The 27,588-nt window shown below is 29.7% G+C and overlaps 2 protein-coding genes across 3 annotated transcripts in view; one reads left to right on the plus strand and one right to left on the minus strand.

The window, feature by feature from the left end:
* Nucleotides 1-250: 250 nt before the first annotated feature.
* Nucleotides 251-27,588, minus strand: part of LOC106688091 (facilitated trehalose transporter Tret1) — an 85,817-nt gene continuing 58,479 nt past the window's right edge. Inside the window, exons 1-4 of one of the 2 annotated variants that reach the window (XM_014432388.2) lie at nucleotides 12,349-12,518; nucleotides 6,396-6,567; nucleotides 4,004-4,118; nucleotides 251-1,862 (exon numbers count right to left, since the gene is read on the minus strand). In XM_014432388.2, the coding sequence (XP_014287874.1) occupies nucleotides 607-1,862; nucleotides 4,004-4,118; nucleotides 6,396-6,533 (1,509 nt within the window). In that variant the 5' untranslated portion in view covers nucleotides 6,534-6,567; nucleotides 12,349-12,518 and the 3' untranslated portion in view covers nucleotides 251-606. Of the gene's footprint in view, nucleotides 1,863-4,003; nucleotides 4,119-6,395; nucleotides 6,568-12,348; nucleotides 12,519-27,588 lie in introns of those variants that run through there. The other variant, XM_067047219.1, reaches the window with a different exon arrangement.
* The window catches only part of LOC106688090 (uncharacterized), an 80,667-nt gene continuing 65,744 nt past the window's right edge, over nucleotides 12,666-27,588 (plus strand). The window contains exon 1 of the mRNA XM_014432384.2: nucleotides 12,666-12,807. The gene's annotated coding sequence lies outside the window, so the exon portion shown is untranslated. The remainder of the gene's footprint in view (nucleotides 12,808-27,588) is intronic.

Raw genomic sequence — 27,588 nt, forward strand, 5'->3', positions numbered from 1 at the left:
CGATTAACTTAAATTCATAAATTCAACAAAAATTCAATTTGTTTGTATCATCTATTTAATTACGTTATAGTGCTGTATTAAATAACATTACAAATTAATTTTTTTTCTTTTTACTATATATCTCTATAGCTAATTTTTTTATTATAAAATTCATTCAATTACAATCTTCCTTGGTTTTACAATGTATCTCACTCTGCTATTAATCATAATTTTTATTATGATCTCTTTAGGTGTAAACTCAAACTTGAAGTTTATAAACTCAACTTTCACCATTTTAGCTGATTTCATAAAATATTACATACTCAAAAACTATCAATACAGGAACGATAATAAAATTATTAAATTGCACCACCAGATAAGAATTTCTTTGTTAAGCACTGTAAAAGCCAGCATTGATTACATAAAACTTTTTAATTTTATTTACTGAAAGCTTACATTCACTTTTTGATGTACTTAACTAGTTGATTAAAAATAAGAAATTAAAATATATAGAATAGACTTTTCATCAGTCATACAATGGCACTATGTAGAAACCACAATGTTTCAAATGCATTTAACTTTAATTTTAAAAAGTAAATTATTATAATATATGATCTTAAAAAGCAATTATTTTTTTGTCTTATTTTTGGGACCAGAAAATTCATGAAGAATTTCTTCAAATGTTTTACCTCTTGTTTCAGGAAGGAACATTATTACAAATATGGTTCCCAATAAAGCCATTAAAGCAAAGAAGAAGAACACTCCTTCAACCCCCAAGCCCAGCTGAATGGATGGATAAATTTTAGCAGCTATGAAACTGAACGTAAAGCCCAGACAAGTAGCAATGCCAGCTGCAAACCCCTTCACATTGTTCGGGAAAACTTCGCCAAGCATAGACCATGGAAGTATCAGAAAACCCACTGCACTGACACCAATACCACTGAGAATTGAAAAAACAGGTATCCAATTTAAAAAATATAACTGAGTACTATTCACCCAATATGATCTAAGACTGAGAAAAATTCCTATAAAAAGCATGGTAGCTGTTGTACCTAAACCTGAGAAAATTGCAATTAATCTCACTCCAGTCTTAGGGTAAACAAGAGATGCGATCAGTGAAACAACAAAAATTAAACTTCCAGCCAAAATAGTCACAAAATAAGGATTTACAGTAATAACTCCAGCTGCTCTAATAATATCTACCATATATGCTATTATAACAAATACTCCTGAGAATTGTTGAAAGAAGAAAAATCCTGTCATTATCAGTAGTGGTTTGTAGGCTTCTGGTTTGAGTAACTCTTTAAAAGTTTCAGGTGGAGGTGTAACTGTTGGAGGATCATTTTGACGATTGTCCTCAACTTCAGAAGGTTGTTCAGGGGGAGCAGGTGGAGGATTTATATCAATTTCTCTTAAAGACCATTCTGCGTCACCATGCCTACCTCTCATACTGTACCAAACGGGACTTTCAGGTAAAAATATGGCAACAAGGACAAATGATACAACAGATATCAATGTTGCAATGCTGGCAACAGCATAATATGCCAAATAGGACCCTGTGGTGTATACTAAACATATACCTGCGCTCAAAGCTACTGTTGACCAAGTAACCAAAGCACTGCGACTAGCAACATCAGAAGACGATAGGCATTCAGCTGCGTAAACTGTGGCAGGAACCGAAGCTAGCCCTCCAGCAATGCCGGTGAGTATTCGACCAGTTATCAGTTTGAATATTGTCGGGCTATTTGTATTAACTGACAACAGAAGCCAGCCGAAGAAACTGACCAAGTTTATGGAAAGCAAAGCAGGTCTTCGTCCGTATTTATCCATGAGTGGTCCTACTGCTATTGCACCAAATGGATAAGCCATAGCAGTTACACTCGCTGAAACATAACAGACATTGGTTATTCAAAAGCGAGAACTTATCAACTACATAAGTATTTATAGTATGGTAGTTATTAACACCTTTTTTATGGATATCACTAAATTTATACATTTTAGAGCCCTTTTATTTTAAAAAAGAATATTTTAAAAAAATTATCATTGCTTTGCTTTAATATTAGGCACATTTAACAAAACAAGTTTGGTTTTATTTTGTATTGGCCATATTACAAAGATAGTACAATAGACAGAAATTACTTTTTCTACTGGGCTCATCTGAAGTCAATAGTGCTGTTATAATGTAACCAAATTTTACGGTACAATCTTACAGAATACATCAAACATAGAATTTAAAAAAAAAAAATTTATGGGATGTGCCACTATTTAACCAAAGCAATGTTATATCGTTTTTATCTTAATTATAAGCTTGGATTTCATAACCTCCTTAATTTGTTACATGCTTAAAACATTTATAGTAATATTAATAATTTTATAATAATAGAGCTATTATTTTAGATCAATGGCTTACTTTATAGTAGTGTTAAATATATTTCCACTAACTTTATGAAAAATACAATTAAAGGTTGTCTCTTTAAGGAAAATTACAACTTTTGAATCATTTGTTTGGTTGAATAGCTTTAGATTTTATACCTAAATCTGTAGGTGAACACTCAGTATTGGAATCTGGCTCCAGACACCCTGATGAAGGCCTCAAATTCTGGCCGAAACGTTGGCACAAATAAATAAGTTTTTATTTATTTGTGTTCTTCACTGACCGCTCCCTCAACTATTTTCTCCTCTTATGCATTTTTATCCATGATGGTAATTTAAATTATTTAAACTTAATCCCTAAATTATATAAAGTTAAAATAGAGTTCAACTATATTAAAAAACAAAATATGATTCAATGTATAATTGAACTCACATATATAATAAGGAACTGACCAGAATTTATTTATATGGATTGGGTTTTTATTGTAAAATGAAAAAATATTAATACAGCTCATGAAACAACAAAACAAATTTTAGTCGGTTTCTTATCATATATGGATGTCTGGGTTGCGTTTATATATAGGTTAAAATAATTTAGGAAAAAATTGTAATATCAGTCTTTAAAATGGCTCTTAGCAGCCAAAATGGAAACAATTAAATAATAAACTTTGGCTTGGTAACCTCTTTAGCTCCTATTTCAACCTTACAAAATCATGTCATAAAGGTTTTAGGAAAAAGTTTTAGTTCAATTTGATTCCGATTTATCATCGGGTGAAATAGATAAATAGTTGTTTTCATGATATGTTATTCTATCTTCGACTAATAACCAGCGGATATTAGTATTAGAATAGCTCAATTTATTTTATCTGAAATCAGCTTTAGAAGAGCTCTATTTATATTAGACCTCATCTGAAACCTTCCAGGAATTATTTGTAAATATTATATTGAATGGTTATTATTTCTTATAAAGCGTTAAAAAAAAAAAAATATTTTAGATGAAAATTAGCGATATAAAAAAAAAATTCCAACTTTGGTAATAAACTTTTTTGTTAGGTTGAACAACTTTCTTCTAATTGTTCAAATATGGCACTCCTTCAATCCTTAAGTGCTTTAATCATGAATATCATGACAGTAAAAACTAAGACGGGCGTTCCATTTGATTGCCAAGGGAAAATAGACATGGATTACTGAGAAAAGTTTGAAATCCGATTATTTGGAATTTGAAATTGAGTGTTACTGATAAAGGAGAGGGGAGGCTATGAATGCTTCATTAATATTGTGCATTTCACTTTGTTCTTGCAGATAAATGCCATACTAATGTTTGTTAGGAATCAAAAGAGACATTTCACAAGGTTGCTTACTAATCGATATCTCATTAACTAGTAAACGTCAGTCAGGCTGATAGCATAGGCTAGCAGTTTCCAAAATGTTTTCGCCGTAGCACTCTTGTTGGGCTAAAAAAATTTTATGGAACTCATGTTGTGTAAAAAACTTGGTGATTCAAGTCAGTCACGACAGTCTGGTTGATGACTATAATTCTGACTGTCTATGGAGGGGTCCCTGTACTATCCCATGAGGTAACTTTGATTTAAAAAGCAAATAAAAACTTAATTGTAATATCAATATTTAATGCAGTGATAAAATTCCTTACCGAACCATGATGCTTCATCGACAGTGAAAGAAAGTTCATCTAATGCAATCGCAGAAAATCCAAGGCTCATACCAAAGGGAACACTTGGTAATGCCACTATAACACCCAAAAATAACTGAAAAAACACAATTCTTATTAAAACATTTTAATTTTATGTCATGATGGACACAATAATATTTTTTATGTGTTCTTTTTTGCAACAATTTGGTAAAATTAGGCAATTTTCAAGCTATCAATTTACCAGTAATTAGGTAAAATATAAAAACGTTTTTGATTTTCAGAAAGCATTATTATATATTTGTCCTTTAATTGGCATATTAATATAAGTTCTGACATTAAGATTATTTAATTTTAGTTGGATGTGCTGTATTAACCCCAATATTCATATAGTTAATGATGATAACAAGGCTCAAAAAATAGGCATAAGTATTATATAATAATAAACCATATAAAATTTTTTTTGGAATATTCTTGAGGAATAAAATTCATATTTAGCAGCAATTTCTCATGTAAGCAGCAATGTCTAGCCGAACAAAGCTTTCCACTATCAATAAACTCAAAATCCACATAGCAAAAGGCATATATCTCATTATTCATCCTACTTCTCTATTCTTCATCAACTGTTAAGCTTGAAAATTGTTATTAGGATATCTCTCTTAAAAATACTTTACAATTTTCAGTTATTTTGTCATGCCCCAGCTTCTGATCCATTATAGAGGAGGTCCAGATCAAATCCATTTTGTACATTTTTTATATTATATTTTTATCATATTGGTTCTTGAGACAGAATTGTTGAACTTAGCTGTTTGTTGTTCACCGCAAAATGAATTTCGATGTGTGAAGCCTATGAAATGGTTGTTCTTATTATTACCCAATTTTGACAACCCTTAGGTGTTGAAGTTAAGTAGAAAAATTAAGGACATACAAGTTCACAATTAATCACTGTAAAGTTGACCAGAGGAATCTCATAGAATGGATAAATGTCCTATTATTTTATTGGTTTTGTATTTTTTATATATTTTTATTAGAAAGACCAAGCTCCACCACTATAAAACTTTGGTATGCCCTGTGCTTCTGTTGTACTACATTTAAGGCTACCAAAAAAGAGTTTGTGTTATTCAATAGAAATGTTCTCCATAGAATTTTCAAAGGTAAAAAATTTGGTGAAGAATGGAAGGAATTCACTAACTAGGACTTTAGAGAGGCTGATATAAGAACAATAAAGTTGAGATGTTTAAGATATTTTGGGCATATTGCAAGAAATGCCATGAATGCTGCTAACACAGTCAATTCATGGGACAAGGAGACCAAAGCTGAGGTGGTTCAATTGTGAGATGGGAGATGTTAATAAATCCTAAGAGCCAGGAAATGGTTAGTGTTGGCATGAGATTGTAATAAATGGAGGAGGCCATGAATTGTGTCCGGGCTTTAGAGCTGTCATAAGAAATAAAAATATATATATTTTTATGTTTTTTTCTGTATTTTTAAAAACTGTTAGGCAATAATTAGGTTAAACAAATAGATAAATTAAGTAGAAAAGAAAGCTACTGAAATTGAAAAAAGAAGACCAGAACTTTTATTTTGTTTAATATAGATTTAGTCCTTGTGCTTCTTATAAAATGCATACATTCCAAACATTCCTTGGACATGTTACCATAAAATGATGTTATTGATAACTATATCATATCAAAGAGACCACACTATACTTTTTAGAATGAGGGACAAATCAAAACTAATTATTGTTTGTGAAGTAAAGGTTTTCAAATGTTTAAAAACTGGACTACATGCATTTTGATCTGGAGTTTCCTCTAATTAGAATAAATGGATAAAAGCTCCACTTCATTATATATTTTTTTCAGACTCATACTGCTCAACTGCTTGAATGTCCAAAAGAGATTCATGTTTGTTGCAACAATGCCCCTTACTGTGAGAAAGAATATTTCTAGAATTCGCATCTGACCCATGGTAAATATAAAAATTAATACTAATAACTCTAGTATTCTTATTGATAATTTTATGAGTAAAAAATAACAAGTAAAACCTAAATTTAAATAAAACAAACAATTACTTGGAGATGAAAAACTCTTAATATAGTTATAATATATTTGTGTAACATCAACGAATGGAATTTTGAAAAATAGGTTTAATTATAAGAAAAAATAATTTTTTGTCAAATATCATTACTATTTTTGTGATATGTTTTTATTTAATATTTATGAATATATTTTTATATTTTTCAAACTGATCCTGTGTTTCCATTAATCATTATTTAAAGTAGTAATCCACTGTACCACAAGAGATGGTGAACACAGTATAAAAATGATAAATCAGTTAAGTATGATCTACTCAAACCCTTAATTTCTTACCATAAAAAAATTTGGGTTTATCTTACCTGGCGATAAAGAGATGAATTCTTTTTTCCTGGAGGAGGCTGAGGTCCATTTTTTGAAGTTGAGGCACCAGGCTGAGGGAGCAATGGTTTTTTTTCTTCAAGAATATCCTTTGAAGGATCCTTCGATGTTGAAGCCATTTTTACTGATTATCATAAAACAGTATTTTCAAATCTGTAAAAAGACTAAATCTTATAATTTGTTTACCTACTTGTGTGTACATATTCAATTTATCTTGCATGTCACTACCAATATCCAACATTGGTATTATAATATTTAGCTAAAAAATATGTACTATATTTGAGATTGTGTTGCATAATGTAAATTAAAATAAATGGAATTTGGTCCGGGTGCGGTCAAATAAAACTCAAATAGTAAATTGGTGTACTATTTTTATTTGAGCCTAGTACAATAGTACACCAATTTACCAATAGTACATCAATTTACTATTTGAGTTTTATTTGACCGCATCCAGACCAAATTTCATTTATTGATACACATGGTCAATCAGCAATCTTCCAATAAATTAAAATAATTTAACAATTGGAAGATCGCTGGTTCACCATATGTAATAATAGAAAAGGAAGATGGACCACCTGGACACCTAGAAAAAGTATAATCTAATAATTGTTTATAAATAAATATTGTTAGTTATCAATTATTAGTTAGAAATCTTATCTGCTAAAATGTGTTAGAACTACAAACTACAACACACTTTGGAAATCATTTGTTCCCACATAAAGTGGTACATCATTCATTCTCATATACTTATGAGTTTATAAAATAAGCATAATACATACTGATACGTGTGACCAGTGCTTGCTTAGATATTTTATGCAATGTGATCCCAAAACAAAAATTTCTAGTGGTATAAGATTTTGAGAGTGTGACAATAAGACATATCTACTGCTTTTCAGCCACAGCTATGGAAATGGAAGTAAGATGCCGAGCCTGTCTTAATGTTTTTATTTATTTATAATAACATAGATAATTCATAACAATGGAAATCTTTAGTGCATATCTCCTAAACAAAGCATTTACTGAAACAACCTGAGAATAATCTTTTATTTAATACCGAATAAACACCCAACAAAGGACTGAACATTTAGTTGTATGATCAAATCAATGCACTTTCGCTGTATGCCTAGTCATTTCAGCAAATGACGGATTTTATTTTCTGCTAGTCATCACTCATAGTTGCAACAGACAATGGAATAGGAATATTATTGAGGAAAATAAAGGATAATGAGAAAAATAATGTCAGAAGAGTTTGGAACTGACAATGATAACTTTACTTTTTCTACATTAAACTGTAACTTATTGTTCTCAGATCAGTAACAGATACAAATAATATCATCTCACATTGCATAGGATACTTCAGTGAGGTCAGTCTGATGGACATTAAGCAAAAGAAATTTAATTAAATACTTGATGATAATTCAAAAGTTCTGAAAATATGATTGAATACAATGTAATATGAAACTCTATCAAGATAAATTTGTAATTTCATTTATAGAGAAAATGAAAATAAATTTTAGGTTGAAGAGCTAGTTCTTGTAACTGAGGGAATTGTGGAATAATAATAATTGTTTTTTCTAATAAGGTGATTTAATTTTTGCAATAACCTCCGTACTACATAAGGTAGAAAAGACACGATAACCGGATAAAATATTTTAATCATAATCTCAACCTAATTTACATGTTTCAAGGTCCCCTGGATCTGTAAAAGTGGTTTTAAAAAAATATTGTCCAAGTCTGTTACTTTTATTTTTCTTAGGACATTTTGTTCTCATATACTTTTTTTTTTTTTCATACCCTCTTTATTCATTGAAACAAATACAAAGATATACAATATATGTATCCTGGCAATACATTTTTTCCCTGTATTACCCGAAGACACCCCTCTCTCTCATATACCTAAGAACTGTTCTAGTTAAAACTTTTAAAGCAGACTGCTGTTACTTTGGAGTCTAAAGGCATGCAATGATTTTAAAAATATATATATATTCATAGCAAAATAGGCTGTCCAATCTATTCTGTAATCTAATTTTATAAAACCAAAATCAATTTTAAGCTGTTTTAGCTAATTTGTTTTTGTTGAGTAGACAAACTATACATTTTTGATGGTTTTTAGTCAGCTGCTCACTGGTTTTTTCTTAGTTGTTCTTAGTATCCAAGACATAAAATGAACACAACTAATGACAATTAAATGAAAGATTTTTAGGTTAATATGTTGTTTGGGTAAAGGTTTTAATCTATAAAATTGAAAATTACTGATTTTTAGCTGTACACCGTATTCTCTTGAAAAAAAAAATTTATAAAAGTTAAAACCTCTGAGGCAAAACACATTTCATAATTCGCAGTTGACTTATTTAAATTATACAAATATATTTGACTAATTGTCAGACCAAAGTATGGAATGGTTGATAATATCTCATATAATTTGTTTATTCATTTATCTTATGTTCTAGTTTATTCTGATCTCTTACATTATAAGAGGAACAGCACCTTAAGGTTTTTAAAAATAATGTATTGTATAAAATATTTATACCAAATAAGGATGAGTTAACTGGAGAATGTTGAAGGCCGTACAATGCCGAATAGTGGGAACTGCACCCGGGTAAAATTTCAGGTGATAACATTACCGCGAATAAGATGGGCTTGTAATATTTTAGGGTCTAGTAATTGAAGTTTATCTAAAAAGTGAATAAAAACTAATCCTAAGGGTAAACGTTCGAAGGGTAGACTGAAATGTAGGTGGGGGGATTTTGCCAAGACTGATCATGTGGATTTGGGTTTGGAGGGGTTTCATTAGGTAAATTTGTGTAGACAGCAATTCGATGTATTAGCATTGAACCTTTGGATTCACTAAGCCTTTTATTATTTATTTTTTATTTTGAAAATTTTATTGTTTTTCTTATTCAACTTTATTCTAAAATAAAATTAATAATTATCATTTTTATTCCAAAAATTTATTATTTTTATCTTTTATTAGACACATGAACTTATACCTGTTGGAATGGTATTGTTCCTTAAAAATAGAATTTGTCTACATACACTATATTTTATATGTATATGTTGCATAATAATTAGGAGAGACGATGCAACAGTTCGTTGGAGGGAGAGAGGCAAAATCTGAAATTTTCCAACAATTTTGGTGAGATTTCCCAACTGTTAAAATATTTTAATTTTTCCATCTATATTATGTATTATTTAAAGTTACCAATCTCAATTGTTGAACTTTTCAAATACGTATTGTGAATGTTAACACTTGAAAAAATCATTTTCTTTTCTATTCAAACATAACATTGTAGTAGTAAATATCCAAAAGTTATTTTCAAATTTATTAGTATTATTTATAAAGTGCAGTAACAATTTCAGTAAAATATTTTAATAATTTATTGACAGCTTAAAGTAGGTTCTAAAATCATTTCCCAATATTTTGGGTCTTAAAATTATTAAGGGAGGAGGATATGACAATATTCCTGTCAATTTTATGGCATAATGCATAACTTTTAACAAATATGTGGATTTTCCATAAACATCAAAGTTGGATGTGTAGTGGTAAATGTTAAAACCTACAAATAGAACATTTCTTATACAAATTTCAATTTAATTTACTTATAGTATGAATTAATGTTTCTTTTATAACCTAAAATAATAATGATTTCTGAGTAATTTTGCTTTTTTATTTAATTATTTTTTTTTTTATAAAATTAATTTTTTTAAGAAAAGATGGAGGTTTCAAAAATAGGGTGTGCTATAATATGTTTAGTTAAAAAACTCTTATTTTAAATGATAAAACTCTTATTTTCAATACTATTATTGGCGGTACTTTTATTAGATCACTAGTTTTTAGTAATTTTTACTGTCAAAAAAATATACATCTATCTATGAAAAAATTGATGCATTTGTTTATGTAACATCAACTTCTGTAATTAATCATACTATAGAGGTAGATATTTGTTTATATATTTGAAAATTTTTGCTGTGATTATCTATTTTGATAAATTTCATTTATTAGTTGATTTTAGGTGAAGGCAGGTATGTGAATTCATTTAAGATGGACTTTACCACAAATTTATTAATTTTTTCAATACATTTCGGCCTAACAAGCCATCCTCAGATACAAAATATCTATGTTATTGGTTGTTACTATAATCTAATTATAGAAACTATTGTTTATTACAAGATTCTTTATAATTAGATAATAGTAACATTATATAACATTGCGATTTTGTACTTTAGGGTTGCATGTTAGGCAGAAACGTGATGAAATCATTAATACATTTGTGGTGAAGTATTATTAGCCTATCTTAACTTAATTTATTAGGATAAATTTCTTCTTTTTTTTTTTAATTCAAAATAATTAATTCTATAATTTACAAATTATAAATTAATTACAATATTATTTGCAAAACAATTAATAAACTGTAAATGGGAGAGCGTATTGAGAGTAATAAAAGAATTCCAAAAATCCTTGATTCTTAACAAATTCCATTCTGAAGCCATATTTGAGTTTTAAAAATGTTAATCATTTTCACTGTTCTGAAAAATATTCTGTTGCAAATTTTACAATATTTATATAAATAAATATACACAGTAGAAAACCCACAGATGTGACATAGCATTGGTTATTGAAGATACGAGTGAATGAAGATGTCAAGTTGCAAATATATCTTCCGTCTTATACATTCCTTTTTCAGATTGGAAAAGTCAATTTTTAACGTTCAATTAAAATAAAATACATCCCTAAAGTCCCTACACTCTTTATTATTAACTTCAAAATTCCAATGTTTTGGCCAATCTGGCCATCTTCAGAGACAATTTTAGAATATAATTTTACAGTCTCACATCAACTGTTTAATTTTTTTAGGCTATTCTGTTCAGATCTAATTTATTCTAATTAAAATTAACCTATGTGATCACTTATTTCATTTAAATTATAAAACTTTTATTGATTACTGTAAAATTATACTCTAAGATTGTTCCTGACATTTGAAATTAATAACAAAGAGTGTTGGGACTTCAAAGATATATCTTATTTTAATTGAACAATAATACCAGTCTCAAACAAGATATCAGAAAATATGTCATCAATTTTTAACATCTAAAAACCACCATAATTTAAGATTCAGAAAAATGAAATAGGGTCCTATGTAGAAATGAGTAAGTATTTAAAATTTTCTTTTAATTAAATATCTCTATTTTTTCTTAAATGTTACATAATACATTTATCTACTGTCTTCAATTATTATAGTGTCAAGAATTTAGAAATGAAATTAAAAACCAAACAGTTTTAATTTTTTCTTCCTAATAAATTATACGTAATAAGAAATTTAATAATTGATGAATATAATAAACTTATTAAATTAATAACTAATTATTATTATAAATTATATTCAAAAGTTTTATATTAAAATTAATAATATAAAAAAAAGAAACAATACAACAGTAGTGACATCTGAGTACTCCATGGTGTCTTTACTATCTCAGTAATTGGGGTAGTGATAACAAGAAATTTAGTTGGAACTTGTTTTTTGAGATGTTTTTTTAAAAATATTTTTATGGACTAAATGAACCATGACAATATTAAAACGTAATTTAATCTTTTAAATTATTTGAATATTATTTTAGAAATATTGTTTATTTGAAACGGTTTATAAGATAAAGAATACAATGAAAAATTAATCATATACATTGAACTGTCAGTTGGTTATGTAAGTTCCTGCCATATTTGAAGGATATTTAAACATCATATTTATTTTAAATAATTTATTTATTGTTATAATTTTTATTACGAATCAATGTTCTGTCATTCGAAAATTTTAATTATGTCAACTATATGGAAACATCATCACAATATGTTTTAATTGAAAATATATTGTAAGAATGCAATGTTTTTAATTTTTTTAATATAAAAAATAAAATAAAACAAGATGTAGGTGTACTAACTGTTTTCTTCAATGTAAGCCAGTGCAGTTATTAAGGTCCATTCGAAATATCACATTGAAATTAACACAAAACGTAAAATTATAACAGACTTAACACAGTTCCAGTTTTAAAACAAGAAATACGGGGCTACGGCAAGCCCGGCGAAGCCCCTACTCGATACTGCTCTTATATAAGAGGTTACGTAACTGACTAGGGTGCGTGGTTTTGTTTGTGCGTATAGGCCTACTGATGGTCCTGGAATTTCGATTAGCATACGAACTATTTTTATGACTTTTTGGAAATATTTTTCAGGTGCAGACAAAGAAGTTTATTAGAAGGCTTAAAAGTAAAACAGAAAACTTTCTTGTTGCCCCCTCCACTTGAAAACCAGGTCCTATCCTGTACTCTTTGACATGTCCGAAGAACCAGGCACTTTCGGGGAGTGTCTAGCCGACACTACTGTTCTCCCGAAGAAGAGAGGTGAGTTTCAATCATTTCATACAACTAATTATTAACATACATATAATTAAATTGTATTAATGACAAAAACCTTGCAAAACGCCTAAAAACGTAAAATTAATTTAATTACACCTCCCCCCTCCGAAAAATAAATAAATAAATTGCTAATCATTATAATCGGGAGATTTAAAAATATTATATATAATTTAAAATTTTTACTTTAAAAATGGCTCATTATTCTTCCACGTGGTAACTTTAACGCACGTAGTCTCTTTGATTGTTCAAAAAATAATTTATTTTTTTTAATTAATTTAAAAATTAATTAACAATGTTATATTTAAATAAATAAATAATTATAGAATAATATTTATTAGGTAACAAAGGAACAAAGAACTCAGGAGGACCATATTTCGTACATATATAAAATAATGATAGAGGCCATATTTACAAAAGTAATTAACCAATCAAAGCTCGTGATTGATAAATATGTTCAAAATAATAATTTATTTAACCCTTCATGACATTTAATTACAACATACATTTACCAAACCAGTTTCTTGAGTTAAGTACATATCATTAAATGCATAACACAGAGTTACTTTTTTTAATTTATCGCTCAAATCTTTATGTATGCTCGTTTATTCATAACTTTTGTTACATTTAATGTTTAAATGCGTTATAGAAACGCAAGATTCCAATTGTAAATTTTGCAATCTGAGGTATATAGCTCAATGCCATTAACCGTTAGAGAAAAATTCCAGAGTGAGCTCTGTTCAAAATAAAATACTTATAACTTAAAATTATACATGATTGTTTCCTTTGATCTATTGAAGCACAACATGACTTTTATTATGTTTGATTAAATTTATTTTATAATATTATTAATATAACATTTTATTTATGTTAAATTTGTTAATTTTTATCGTATTTTCACCGAAAAATTTCTTATACATTTCTTCACTGTATCGAAGGTCATGGAATGGGATATGGTGCTTTTTTATCCGTTTCAGAACGCCCAGAACACGGTTTGGGAACGCCTGATACATATCCATATATATTTCCCGCTACCCTTGCGACTAATTTTCTAGACTGAACAATACCATAAGGATAGAGGGGATTAATAGTTAAAATTTTATCCTGCCTGGAGGGCCTTTTTGAGGTCTTGTGCACCTCTACAGCTCCTCTAAATTGAGTTAGACTGTTGAAAATTTGTACATAAATTGAGTTGATGTTAGAGTTGGAAGTTTCTACTTTTTATTTCTCGCCTCACATTGTTTATCCACTATATCGAAGGTCATTGAAGGAGAGTGGGGATGATTTTATATAACCCTTAGAAGATTGTTTGGGAGGGTTTTGGAGATGTCTGATATATTTGCATATTTTTGGTGATAATAATAAATTATGCATCTGCTAAATTAAATGGCAATAAAAATTCACTCAAATATATTTATAGACAATCATAAATACCAAATTGTACATTGGATTACATCTCAAATTCAAATTGATCTTTAAAAAAACTATCAGCAAATATAGCTTTTTTTAAAAGTTTAAAAGTTTTTTTTTTTAAGACCTTTGTTGTCAATCAAAATGGCTTAAATCTGTTTGAGTATTGTATTGAACCAAAAAGCGTCAATTGAAACTAAGTTGTACGAATTTTCATGATTTTTTACTGTGTTTATTGCATATAATTTGTTATTTATTATGATTAATAGATCATGAATCCTTAGAAAATACAATGTCCACAGTTCTTCTGTTATATTATCTATCATACTTATTATTAATATGTAAACACACTAATTATAGTAATAACGGTATGCGTGGTTTCGTATAGCCCTGCCCCATGTCCATTTCAAAGTTATATCAATAGAACACTTATTAACTTTAAAAAAATTACCAATGACTTAAAATATCAGGTGTATAAATAATAAATTAGAAGTTAAATAAATAAATATTGTATTAATAGAGAGTGAGAGGATGGGGGAGCGGTAGAAAAAGAGAGAGGGTGATTAAAGTTCTTAGGACGGTACTCTACACTAGTTTTTCTTAAAGTTGTTTAGTTAAAGAAACTAATAAATATAAATCACTGTTAATTATCCTCTCACTTACGTTTCGGTCTATACACCGGCCATTAAAGTCTAATATAACCGCATATTACCATTCTAAGAATTAAATAACTATAATAAATAGTATCACTGCTTACGTTTTAATTATCTGTTATTTTGATTGATTGTGTAAAACAAAAATCTTATCTACTGGTAGTTCAAGTGTTGACATCGTAATTTTGTTAATTATTTTTATTAATTTATTATTCTATGGCTATAATTAAGACCTGTTTAAAATGAAATAAAAAATAAAATCTTTATTTTGGGACTAAATCCTCTAAGAACAAAATCAGTGAAGATTAATTATTCCTTATGTTTTAGCTATGAAGTAGTTCTGTTTCAAACAATCTAATTTATCTTATATATATCTGAGTGCTAGGTATGTTGTCCTTATTCATGGTTAAATGTTTATAATCAAATTATAATTTCTACAATTCAAGATTCTTTTAATATAATATGTGTCTTCTATACTGTTTCGTGGTAATCTGAAAACATCATGATATGTTTGTGGTCATAATTCACTCTTTTTTTTGTAAATAATATCATAAGATAACGCTCTATAGTATCTTAAATTTCTTTTCAATCTAAGGATGAGCCATTTTTTTATAGTTAACGTCTCATGCAAAATATCATAGGTTCTATTCATTAAAGTGTTTTCGAATATCATTAAAATTATAAAACAAAAATAAGGACATGAATTGTGGCAAATTGTATTGTGTTGGAGAATTATTAGTTCCTGATATTAAATGTAAGTGCTTTTTTTAATCACCTCCTTGTGCCTTGTCAATTTCTTACTTATTACTTTAGATTGCCTTAGGATGTGCCTTTAATAATTTTTTTTATTGACATTGTTCATTTACACTTTCTTCAGATTAAAGACAACGTGCAAATTTGATATCTTGCAAAATTATGAAAAAAAAAATTACATGATTGGCATGATAGACCGGTACCCATTGGTACCTCCCCCTCCCTAACTTTAATTGATTTCATTAGTTAGCTAAGGAGATCTCTCATTCAGCTCCTTTTTATTTTTCGGTACAAGTCGGAATGTTCATAGTAGCTATATCTTGTACAAGCATGATCTTATATTTTTTAATGTGGTCTTGTACAGTAGTTATGTGTGAGTCTGTGTGCAAAAAAGGCAGTTATCTGACGCTAATGTTTTATTACTTTAATGAAAACTATGTAAAATTACTAGTCAAAACTAATGAGTCTGGACCTTAAAAAAAAAAACGAAAGTTTTCATTAGGGGCGCTATATTTTAAAAACTACCAACAACACTAGAAAATCTAAACGAACATTATTTAAAGAAGAGTAAATTTTCTGAAATATTAGTCTTAATAGAGCTATTTACGTTCAATAGTTCTCGAGATATACCCTATTTAAAATCGACATTTCATAAAAATGTACTGAAATATCAGTAGTTAGTTAATTTATTTTGAGAAATCTATATCTCAAGAACTATGTGACGTACAAATGTCTATTGACAATCAAATTAAAGCTAGTTTAATGAGCTATAAAGTAGTTCTTGGCCTTTACCTTCGTGGGAATAGTAGTTTTCATGATATTTGCTAAAATAAATTGATTCATAGTTGTTCGGACAATAAGTTTGATTTATGAAAATCGTATTTCAGGAACCATTGGACATACATATGTTTGTCTCCACTTAAATTAAAGCTAGTTAAATTTACTATAAAATAGTTAGTAATGTTTATCTTTGTAGGAGTAGTAGTTTTTATTATATTTGACGAAATAAACTCACAAAATGTTAATTTCTAGTTGTTCGTTTAAAATGTTGGATTTTTGAAAAAATATATCTCTAGACCCATAAGACGCACATATGTCTGCCAACACTCAAAATAAAGGAAATTTAACTTACTATAAAGTAGTTTATGACACTTATCTTCGTAGGGATAATAGTTTTTATCGTATTCACATATGAATACGAATAAATTTGACAAAAGAAAATTTGTCCGAACAACTATAAATCAATTTATTTTAGCCAATTTCATGAAAACTAATACTCCTACGAAAATAAACGTCATAAACTGCTTTATAGCTCATTAAACTAGCTTTAATTTTAGTGCTAATAGATGTCTGTACGTCGTATAGTTCCTGAGATATAATTTCTCAAAATAAATTAACTAACTACTGATATTTTGTGTACATTTTTATGAAATGTTGCTTTTTAAAAAGCTATATTGTTGTTGGTAGTTGTAAAGATATAGAGCTCCAAAATAAAAATTAATTATGTTTAACGTTTGGAAACAGCCGCCATTTTTTATTCCCCCTACCTATACTTGGCAGACTCATCAATTTTGACTAATAATTCTACCTTTTTTTTTTCAATTAAGTAATCAAAAATTGGGGTGAAATAACTCTCTTTTTTCTTGGGCTCTTGTACTAATAGGTGTTTGTGTTTAGTCGCTGTCTCAATATTAGGAATAAGTGTTAAAACAAAATAAATTAATTTAGACGAATCTCTCTACTCCAGCGTAAAACTTCGAAAGTATCATTCTCTAATAAACTAATTCTAAATATTCTTATAGCTTAAATCAAAATGTGAAATTTAGCCTGTTATCTCTTGCACTTAAGGAAAAACTTTATAGCTATGGAATATATAGTAAGAACTATTGCCATCGTACAAATATTCTAATCCAAGTTTTCGACGTTTTGTGTCCAAATAACTAACATTTCGAAAAATGTACCTTCTATGTGAACACCCCTGTTCAAAAACGAAAGTAACTTTTTCGATAAAATTGACTGGCTAGAAATGTCAATTTATTGAACCGGTTTGTTACACTTCTTTCGATTTCCTCAAAATCGGCCTATTGATTTTAATTAAACTCTGTATGTGGATGTAAAGTAGGAGTGAGCAGCTCATTGATAACATATTTTTTTATTTTTCATCATTGATCACCAGTTTGGATTCCGAACATCCAACTCCAATATTCAGCAATGTTATCGTGTGGTGGACGATGTCTCGTCTTCTTTAAAGCGCGGAAGTCTTTTTCGATGTAGGACAGGCTTTTGATCGAGTCAATTTGCACCTAGGACTGCTTTGCAAACCCCGTAAATTCCTACCTCCTGCATTCTTTCTTTTCATCGGTTCCTTTCTCACTGATAGATTATTCCAAGTAAAGCAGAATGGTTCCTTTTCATCCCCCTATTAGCCCTGATGGAGCCCTTCAATGTGGGGCTAAACCTTGGTTCATAATAAATACTTTTATTACTATTTATGACGCACCCGTCTTCTTTTTATATACTAAACATGACCAATCAATCTTCCAATAGGTTAATTTTTATATAGATAATTTTTAACTTGATAAAAGAGAACAGATGAAAAACTAAGTTTATTTTCTTCAAAAAGTTATCATCATTGTCTTTAAGTGTATACTGCGTCATCTATATTTTGAGGAGAAGTATAATGTATCATTTATATCTTCAGAAATATGCTGTATAACCTATATATTGAGGAATACACTGCATCATCCGTATCTTGAGGAGTGAAATGCATTAATTTTGTCTCGAGAAGCCTTTGAACAAATTTCATTCGGCTCAAGGAAAGGTTATTTAGAGTCAGTGAGATAACTTCCATTATAGATACCTTAATAAAATTTGTATTTTTAATTAATAGTGAGTTTCTGCATCGTGAACATAAGAATTGAAGAAGTTAGAAATAAAAGAAATATCTGTGTCTTATTTAACAAATTAAAATGATATGCATTAATAGAACTTAGGTAAAACAATGAATGAAGTATTGCAGTTTGAAAAAATAAATATATGGAATTACATAAGAGATCAATTTAAATCTTATGTAATTGTTGATTTAGTAAAATTTTAAAATCCTGATCAAATAATATATTTTTATAGATAATACTTGTATTATAAATCAATAGGATGACAACTTATATGACATCAATAAGTTCTTATATAACACCCACGTAAATAATACTGTAAAAGTGGAACCATTTTCAAGTCCAAGGCTAGAATTCTCAATTTCACCGGATTCGATCACATGTATTTCTTATGTAACAAACAATACTTGTGACTGATGAAATATAGTTTTACTAGTGTGGAACGGATGTCAAAACATTTGATGTAGCGCTGTTTTTAAGTACCTAGGTGATGAGGAAAAAGATTCGCCAAACAGCAGATTTATTCAACAATATTTTTTTAATTGCAACAATGCATTCCTTGGATAAGATAACAGTTCTAAGAATCTAGATAATTTCGCAACACAGTACTCATGTACGAATTTAGGATTTCTCATCTGAAAGGGAAATGGGTAACTAGGCTTTGGCATAGGGTACTTGTATAACGGTATGGGTTATTTGGGAAAATTCTCCATCATCATCTCTCTCCTTACTACACACTGACACCAAGGGTCAAAGATGAATTGATGAAGTTCCTTAGGAAAAAGGACCTCACTGGCTTCGACGAGTTTTATTTAATTGACACCGAAGGATACGTGAGATGGGTAGATATTTTTGCGTTCCCTAAAACCGTATGCACGGCTCTGGTCTTGGTGGTGGAGTGGGAAGGGAAAAGAAGGAAATTTACGAAAAACGCATTCTTTTCCTGAAAGAAAAATTCTACGAGACCTTTGTAAAGATAGAGCTCACCGTGAGAGGCCTCTGGTTTGGATCTCATGGAACAATGCCAAATAGAACGAGAAGCTTCTTAGAAGACCTAGGTGATATAGCATAGAGCACAGACACATAGCTATCTTGGCAGAAAATATTATTTTGGACTCCGTGGGCATCATACATCATATCCTACAAGGGAATCAGCTCTAATATTATTAGTTTCTGTTTGGTTTTTTGTTTAGTTTATATTTTTAAATGTATTCATTTGTTTTTGTAATGGTGTTACGGTTGTCATGGTAAATTAAAAACACTGGCTAGAGGTATGTAGACTAGAGATGTTACGGTTGTCTTGGTGAAAACAAAACACGAGCGATATGTTCAGACGAGTGGGTTTTGGTTTTGTGAAGGTGACAGTTTGATTTTGGAACAAGTTACGATTGTTCAATGTGAAGTGGTAGTAGTTTAGCCCTCTGTCTTTACTGCTTGAACCGAAATAGCACCATATGAGAAATGTCTTCTTATATGTTTTGTTTTTCAAAATTATGGTGTTCTACTTCAATGGACGGTCATTAACACTAGAAGTGGGGATATAGTACAGTGACATTTCTTTAGCATATCCTGGATAAGAGAATAATAATGTGTACATATATTTCTTAATATTATTAAACTTTTGTACATATAGTTCTGCTGTTCTATCTCTGCTTTTAACTTGTTTATTTACTTATGTTTTTTTGTTGTTCACGGAATATTACGATAATTCAACAGGTGAGTAGATAACACCCCTAGGTTTTCTGTTATCTACATGTAAAGGTATTCGCCAGTGGTCATAATTCAACAATTGTTTGTATAGTGGTATATTTTAGTTATGTTGGCATAATGCTTCGGGGTTTTTGTCATTTCCAAGAAAAAATAACCTGGCGCCTAAGGAGTAATTTATTCTTTATTGTTTTGTCTTTTTTTTCCTTTTGCGATTATATATTTTTTTTTTCATTTTCCTTTAACTCACCCCCTTCTCCGCTGAGCGTGGGCAACTATAAACGATAAACATATAACTAAGGATAAGTCAAAATTTGCGGTTATAATTTATTTATTTGTTGTTGTTTTTTTGCCTTTTTTACTGCTGTATTTTATTTAAATATCTCTATTTATCTATAGTCCCGTTCATTTGTTGGATATCGGATTGAATGTGTTTCGAAGAGAGTCATGAGAAAGTGGAATAGAGAGAAAAGTGTAAAGAGGGTTGAGAAAAAAAGAAAGGATGAATGAATAAGGAAAATGTAATATAATTTAGTGTGAAAAGAAGGAGGAAAAAAATAAAACTTGTTTAAAAAAAATATATATTTGAAACATACTTGTATTTATGTTATAGTTAATTATTGTTTGAAAAAGATTATAAAAAGTAATTTTTTTTGTATCTTTGTTAATTGTGGTAGTGTTTATATATCCAATCATGGATTGATAAGTATGATGTATGTTTTAGCAACCCGATGTATTTGGGTAGCGTTACTGAATAAAGCATTTCTATTTCCCTAGGGTATGCATTATTTGATAAAGTAAGAATCAAAGTCATTTACTGGTAAGTTGTAAACTTATTTATTATATATTTAAATTTATTTTTGTTCTATCCAGTTGTAACTTTTTTTTTTTTCTTGATAGATTTATTTATTGATAGATATTACAATCTGCCACACAGTTGTGGGCAATAGGTAATATTGATGAATGATCTCACACATACTAAAATAAAATAAATAAGTAAAAAAAAAATAAAATAAAAAATTAAAAATTAAAAAAAAAATGAAATAAAAAAACTTTCTTAAAATATATACAAACAAAAGAATAGACTAGTTGTAACTTTTTAACCACCTAATCCCGTATAGTAAAGGATCCAGTTGCATAATCTCCATAAAAATTAGTTTCCATTGCCTTTAATACGTTTTTGGTGGTTCAAAACCCCTTACTAATTAGTTGATTTATTCTATAAAGTTACTGATTAGGTGATTTCTTTGTATTTCGTGGATAACCTAAGCGGTGCATCCTAGCGTAAACGTTGTGCGATGAGTAGTATGTTATAACCGAAGATACGAACATTAAGCTATAGTATTATGTATGAATCCAAAATTAACACGGAACAGTTTACTGTCGTGACAGTAATGGCTCACTGGGTCTAGCGTGATCGTTAATAATACAAGCAATGCCAGTGGATTAACAGTCCCATTAACTGTTATATGTATAGGCCTTGACATTGAACTGTCGCAGCATATCAACCTTAGAAACTGTAATGATAATAGGTGAAGAAATATTGTTCTTATATATTGACCCAAAAAATTAAAATTGTATCAGCCCCGTACCACAATAACAAATACCCCACAGATCCCAAAAACAAATTTTCCCAAGAACTTAAAATTGTATCAGGCAAAGGGACTAAGAAAAAAAATTTAACAAATTTTTATTTATTATTCTATATCTACAAAAAACATATATAGATTTTTTTTTAATATTGGATTATAATAAAATAAACCAAAGAAATTTTAATAAGCATAGACCACTAAAACGTCAACAAAAAATACAGTCGCTTCACAGGAGACGATCAAGCAGCTTAGTGCTTCAAGGTCTTGGAGATGGGAAGACGGCGATATCTCGTTCCTGGCCCCTTACTAAAACTTGCTATAAAGTAATTTATGACGGATATCTTCCTAGGAGTAGTAGTTTTTATGATATTCGTATATGAATATAAATTTTTCACATGAAAATTTTCAGAACAACTTTAAATCAACTTCTGATTTTTCAATGCATTTTTTATGAAGTGTTACTTTTTACTTTTTAAAAAGCTATATCTCAGGATCTATTTATATTTTAGCCAATTTACTCTTCTTTAAAATACTCTCTTAGGTTCTACTGTTATTGGTAGTGTTAAAGATATAGAGCTCCGAATGAAAAATTAATTTTTTTTTTACATTTAGAAACAGTCAGATCGCCGCCTTACCTGGAATCACCATATCAACATCAAACTAACTCAAACCAACGCAAGGTTAGCAATGCTATATCCTATCCTAAACAGAAATTCCAAACTAAAACCAGAAACAACTGTTCTTTTATTTAAAACAATCCTCAGGCTACTGCTGATGTACGGCTGTGAAGTCTGGGGAGCTTTACGATCCTTTACGATAAGGAAAAAACTACAATCTTTTCAAAATAAAGTCCTAAGAATCGCAGTTAATGCTCCTTGGTTCATAAGAAATAGGCAATTGCATCGCTAATTACAGATGGAGTCAATAGAGGATTACATCAAAAAACGGTTCATGAAGTTCCACTCCCAGTTGCCGAATGTTAAAGGAGCAGCGACCTACAACCTGAGAAACCCAACCTCAACCCGAAGACTGAAGCCCAGACTGCTGCAGGACATTCTGTTATACATTTTAATAAATATAAAATTAATTCATTGTCACACTACCTCTAATTTACTTATTATTATTATTATTTTTTTCTCTTTTCTTCTCTCGTCCCTTTTTCAGATTAACTTGTTTCTTTTTACTATTAGAGGGCAATTGTTTGTTTTATTTAAGTGTACCAATATCATTATTTTTTGTTATTAATTTTACTTTCTTCTTTTATTAAGAAGCATTATTCTTATCTATTTATTTTATTATTTTTTTCTTTTAATAAGAACATTGTATATAGTTCGGGGTGTCTTTTGTACGAGACTATATCCCCCCATAATCAACTGTTAAAAAATATATATATAATAATATATAAATATCCTGGTAATATCAACCATGTAAGGCCCACGAGGCCGATCAGGTATAAAATAAAAAATAGAAACAGTTACCATTTTATACTCCCCTACCTATACTTGACAGACTCATCAATTTTGACTGATAATTATACTTAGTTTTCATTAAAGTAATCAAAAATTGGTTAGAAATGACTGCCATTTGTACTAAAACTAGCGTGAAACAAAAAAAAAAAACTGAAAACAAAACTACGATAAACCTTTAAATCATTACATTGCAGAGTAGCCTCAAACATTCTCAACTCAGCAGGTCGACAAGAAATTTTTTTTGAAATCGGTAACACCAGAAAAAAATTATCTTAATTTCCAGTTATTATCTAACGATTTTTTTTCGGGTTCAATGTCAAATATTTTCTGTTCAATATAAAATGCATTTCAATCCTCATACTCAATCCAGTTGTTATCTCTTCTCATGTTTGAAGAAACACGAGGATACAAAAACAAATATACCTTTCATTGATTAAATGTTACTTTATCTTTACTTTTTCATTGACGCTATTAATTTCCAGACATATTTAAACTGCTAGATTCATACATACAGATTTGGTGATATTTAGTTATAAAAAAAAATTCAGAAATCTGGGACGGTGCGAGCATCACACAACTCTCACTTAGCACCTTACTTTGAATTGAATCATTCTTTACTAGTTTCAGAATTGATGTTTCTATATTTGTCGTTAAGCAAATACTTTCCGGAAATAATTTTCCAAATGAGCTTTTCAGTTGACTATTCGATTAATTTCAATTTCGACAGCTTTTGATCAAGTATTTTTAACATTATTTCTCATAGCAAAATTTTCACCTTTTTCTTTGCAAAAGTATGGCAGAAATATAAATAATATATCATTTTATTAAAGTTTACATTGTGCATTATTGAATATTAAATTATTATAGAATCTGCAGGTAACAAATAAGAAGAAACAATCAGAAGGTGCGCGTTCATATCACGTCTTGGTAACCAATTGTAGGCAACGAATAAGAAGAAACAATAATGTTCAATTGGTTTATTTAACATGGTTTTATTAACAATTATACAACATATTACAAAATCCGCCAACGAGCTCTCGTCAGGGCTGATCAATAATCGATACCTAAATCAATCTAGCAATAATCGATACCTAAAGCCTCTACAAATCAATATTTAACCTGCTAAAAGTTATTTTATGAAATTTTTCTATCAATTGAAAGGCTCAGATATACGGTTAGTAAAATTATAAAACCAACTACCAAATAACTATGGTAAAGAAATCATTTACTATGTGCACGCACAGTCAAACTCATATAGAACAAACGTTTTATTTACGCCTCTTTCGTCGTTCTTCATTTCCTTCTACGAATTTCTATGCAAGACATTATTTTTTCTATTAAAAATAGAAGAAATAGTTTTTCTAGTAAGTACTATAATAGTCAAAGTCGACGTGCAGTTTCCTGTCTTTTGTGAGGATTCCAGGTCAGTCGTTTGTCCAGATGTAGTCCAAGGTAGCGGATCTGTTCGACAGGGGTAAGAGCAACATTATTAAAGGATACCGTAGGGGAGTCGGTAAGGTTACGATTTGATGGGATTTATTGGAATGTATTAATTGTAATATAAAAAATTCACTTAGGAGTAGTCAGTCTTAATGTTTTGATAATTTGCAAAATGTGAAATTCTAACACAAAACTTGTTCTGTTTAAAAATACTTGAAATATTCTCACTTTTTCATTATTATTGTTTTTATTTTAATAGTACTTTACGGAGTTGAGCTCTGGGGCTCCACTAAACCATCAAATTCCTCCAGAATCCGATCCTTACAGTCCAAAATCCTTCGTAAATTCCTTAACGCTCCTTACTTTGTCACAAATCAAGTCATCCATCAGGACCTCAATATTCCATATGTTGCCGATTTGGCCAGAACCAGATTCCGTTCCGTCCATAATAAACTTCCCAACCACCCAAATCCACTTGTTTTTAACCTGGCTTCTCCTTCATTACCTAATAATCCTCCTAGACGTCTGAAAAGAAGATGGCTTCGAGATCTTCTTCTCTAGAAATGTTATTGGAGTTTTATCAGTGGGTAGATTCTCCACATGTTTTTATCTTGTTACTATGTCACCTACAGCAAATTTACTTGTTGTATATATGTGTAAACAGTTGTAAATATCAATGAATAAATTATTTTTAAAAAAAAGTAGTACTTAATGTCAAATATCATTCTGATCATACATAATCAAAAATTTACCTGTTCTAAAGGAACAAACATATATATATTTTATTTCTAAGGCTCATGGGTTTTTTATCATCTTTAGGGATTTTTTTATCGTCTCAGGCAAGGAGAATTGGGTAGAATCGATACCTCAGGTACAAAAAAGTTTTTTTTTCATACCCTCCTGGAACTTAAATAGAATACTATTTTATGTGATATAGGTGCATTGACTTAATTGGGAAAAAACTTCCATGAACTTAAAGTGTTTTTATTTATTTTTTTTCATTAGATACCACGCAACCTTTTCTTCCTTTTTTTCCCTCATTATCTCTGCGTCCCTTTGTTTTCTTTTATCCACGCCCTTTTTCGAATTTCTCTTTTCCACAAGAACCTTGATTTCCTTCAGTCTTTTCCTAAATCTTTCTCCGTCCAGACAGTTCTAGTCCGTTAAGTATTTATTATTAAAAAAAAGAAGAAAATACCTAACAGGCAAGCAGAGAATCGTTACACCAACTGCTCTTTTACTTTAATTTGGTGGGGGAAAAATTGAGGGCCTGGAAGAAGTTTAATAATCTCTTGTTTATTCACTTCAAAGGCATTAGTGTCTAGAACTACTAATTGAGAATTCCACTTGTCAAATTTATTGAGGTCCTAATTGTGAATAATTATGAACTATGTTTTTCTCTACATTGGGATCCATCCTACCCCTCTACAAATATTCATTGAAATCAGAGAGTGACAATCCACCATTTTTCATCTATGCACTCAAGAAAAGCTTAAAAAACAAACAAAGATAAGCATATATGAAAAGAGGCTCTGACAAGACATTAATTAGTTTTATCTGTATTGATTTAGTTGAGCACTAGGGAGTGACTACCAATTAAAATATTTACAAACCTTTCATTCTCTTTCACATCCTGATGCTAAATGAAGAAGGAAAGGAGCCAGTCATTTTATTTAGGTCTACTGCAAAAGAAACTGGTACCATTGACTTTTACAGTCTCGGTCTCAGCTTTATGATAGGACTTGGGTGTGACAAAACAAGCATTGTATATTTTATAGCTTGATTAAAATTAAAGTCTGTACCGCTTCAACCCTTGAAGGGTCGGGAGTTCAATATTTTGTAAGAAAGAACTGTAGCAAGACCAACGGTTGTGCAAGGAGAGGTGATTTGGCCAAAATCACGCTCGACTGCCAGATTTCTACCTAATTTATGACGCTGGGTGAACCCCAGGTGGGCTCCAGTAACCACAGGGTTAACTCATGGCTATATTATAACAGAAAACAATATTCTGCCAAGCGGGATTCGAACCCGGGTCCTTGGAGTTAGTGCCATCTTACTTTGGTACTAAATACAAATTAATAATAATAATAATAATAATTAAGTCCTAAGTAATTATTATAATAACAATAATAATCAATAAAAAATAATAATTAAGAACTCAAATTGAGAAGAAAATGTTAGCCTCGAGGAGGATAATAACAGAAAAATAAAATAATCCACCTTCCTCTTCATAATATATTGGGTCGTTTCATTTGAAAAAAACAGTTTTCACAGTAAAGGTTATTTAGTGAAACAAATTTATGAAACCAAACATTTTTATTCGAAATATTTACTCAAATTTTTAATACATTTTCCCCAAATTGTTATATACTTTTCAATCCGACAACTGAAAAATGCGGGGTTTATTTCTGAAGAAATGAAGTCTGAATGCGTTTTTGACCTGAAAATAATTTTTTTAATTTTTACCTTTAAGGAAGTTGTCCTAATTTCAAAGCAGATAGAAATCTGTTAGAGATAAGTCTGGCGAAGAAGGTAGGCATGGAAGGACTTCGTAGCAGAGCTCGTTTTGTTTCTTCACTGTCACGACAGACAAAACATGAGGTCTGGTGTTGTTTAGAGTATAGGTCCCTTTAACCTTTTGATGAACCAATACAAATTATTTTATTACAAGTTGTTGGTATATTACGATGTGGATATGATGATTTCACCTCGGGATTAAAAGGAGAAATGAATTATTCCTGCCATTAACCACCATACAAAAACCGATAATTATTTTTGGATTCAAATTTGGTATCGGCATGTGTTCCCGTCTTTCGTCGGTATTTAAACACTGACCTCACCAACGCCTGTTATA

The sequence above is a fragment of the Halyomorpha halys genome, unplaced genomic scaffold, assembly GCF_000696795.3.
Source record: "Halyomorpha halys isolate HHAL.00 unplaced genomic scaffold, Hhal_1.1 Scaffold1051.1, whole genome shotgun sequence".
Classification (NCBI taxonomy): Eukaryota; Metazoa; Arthropoda; class Insecta; order Hemiptera; family Pentatomidae; genus Halyomorpha; species Halyomorpha halys.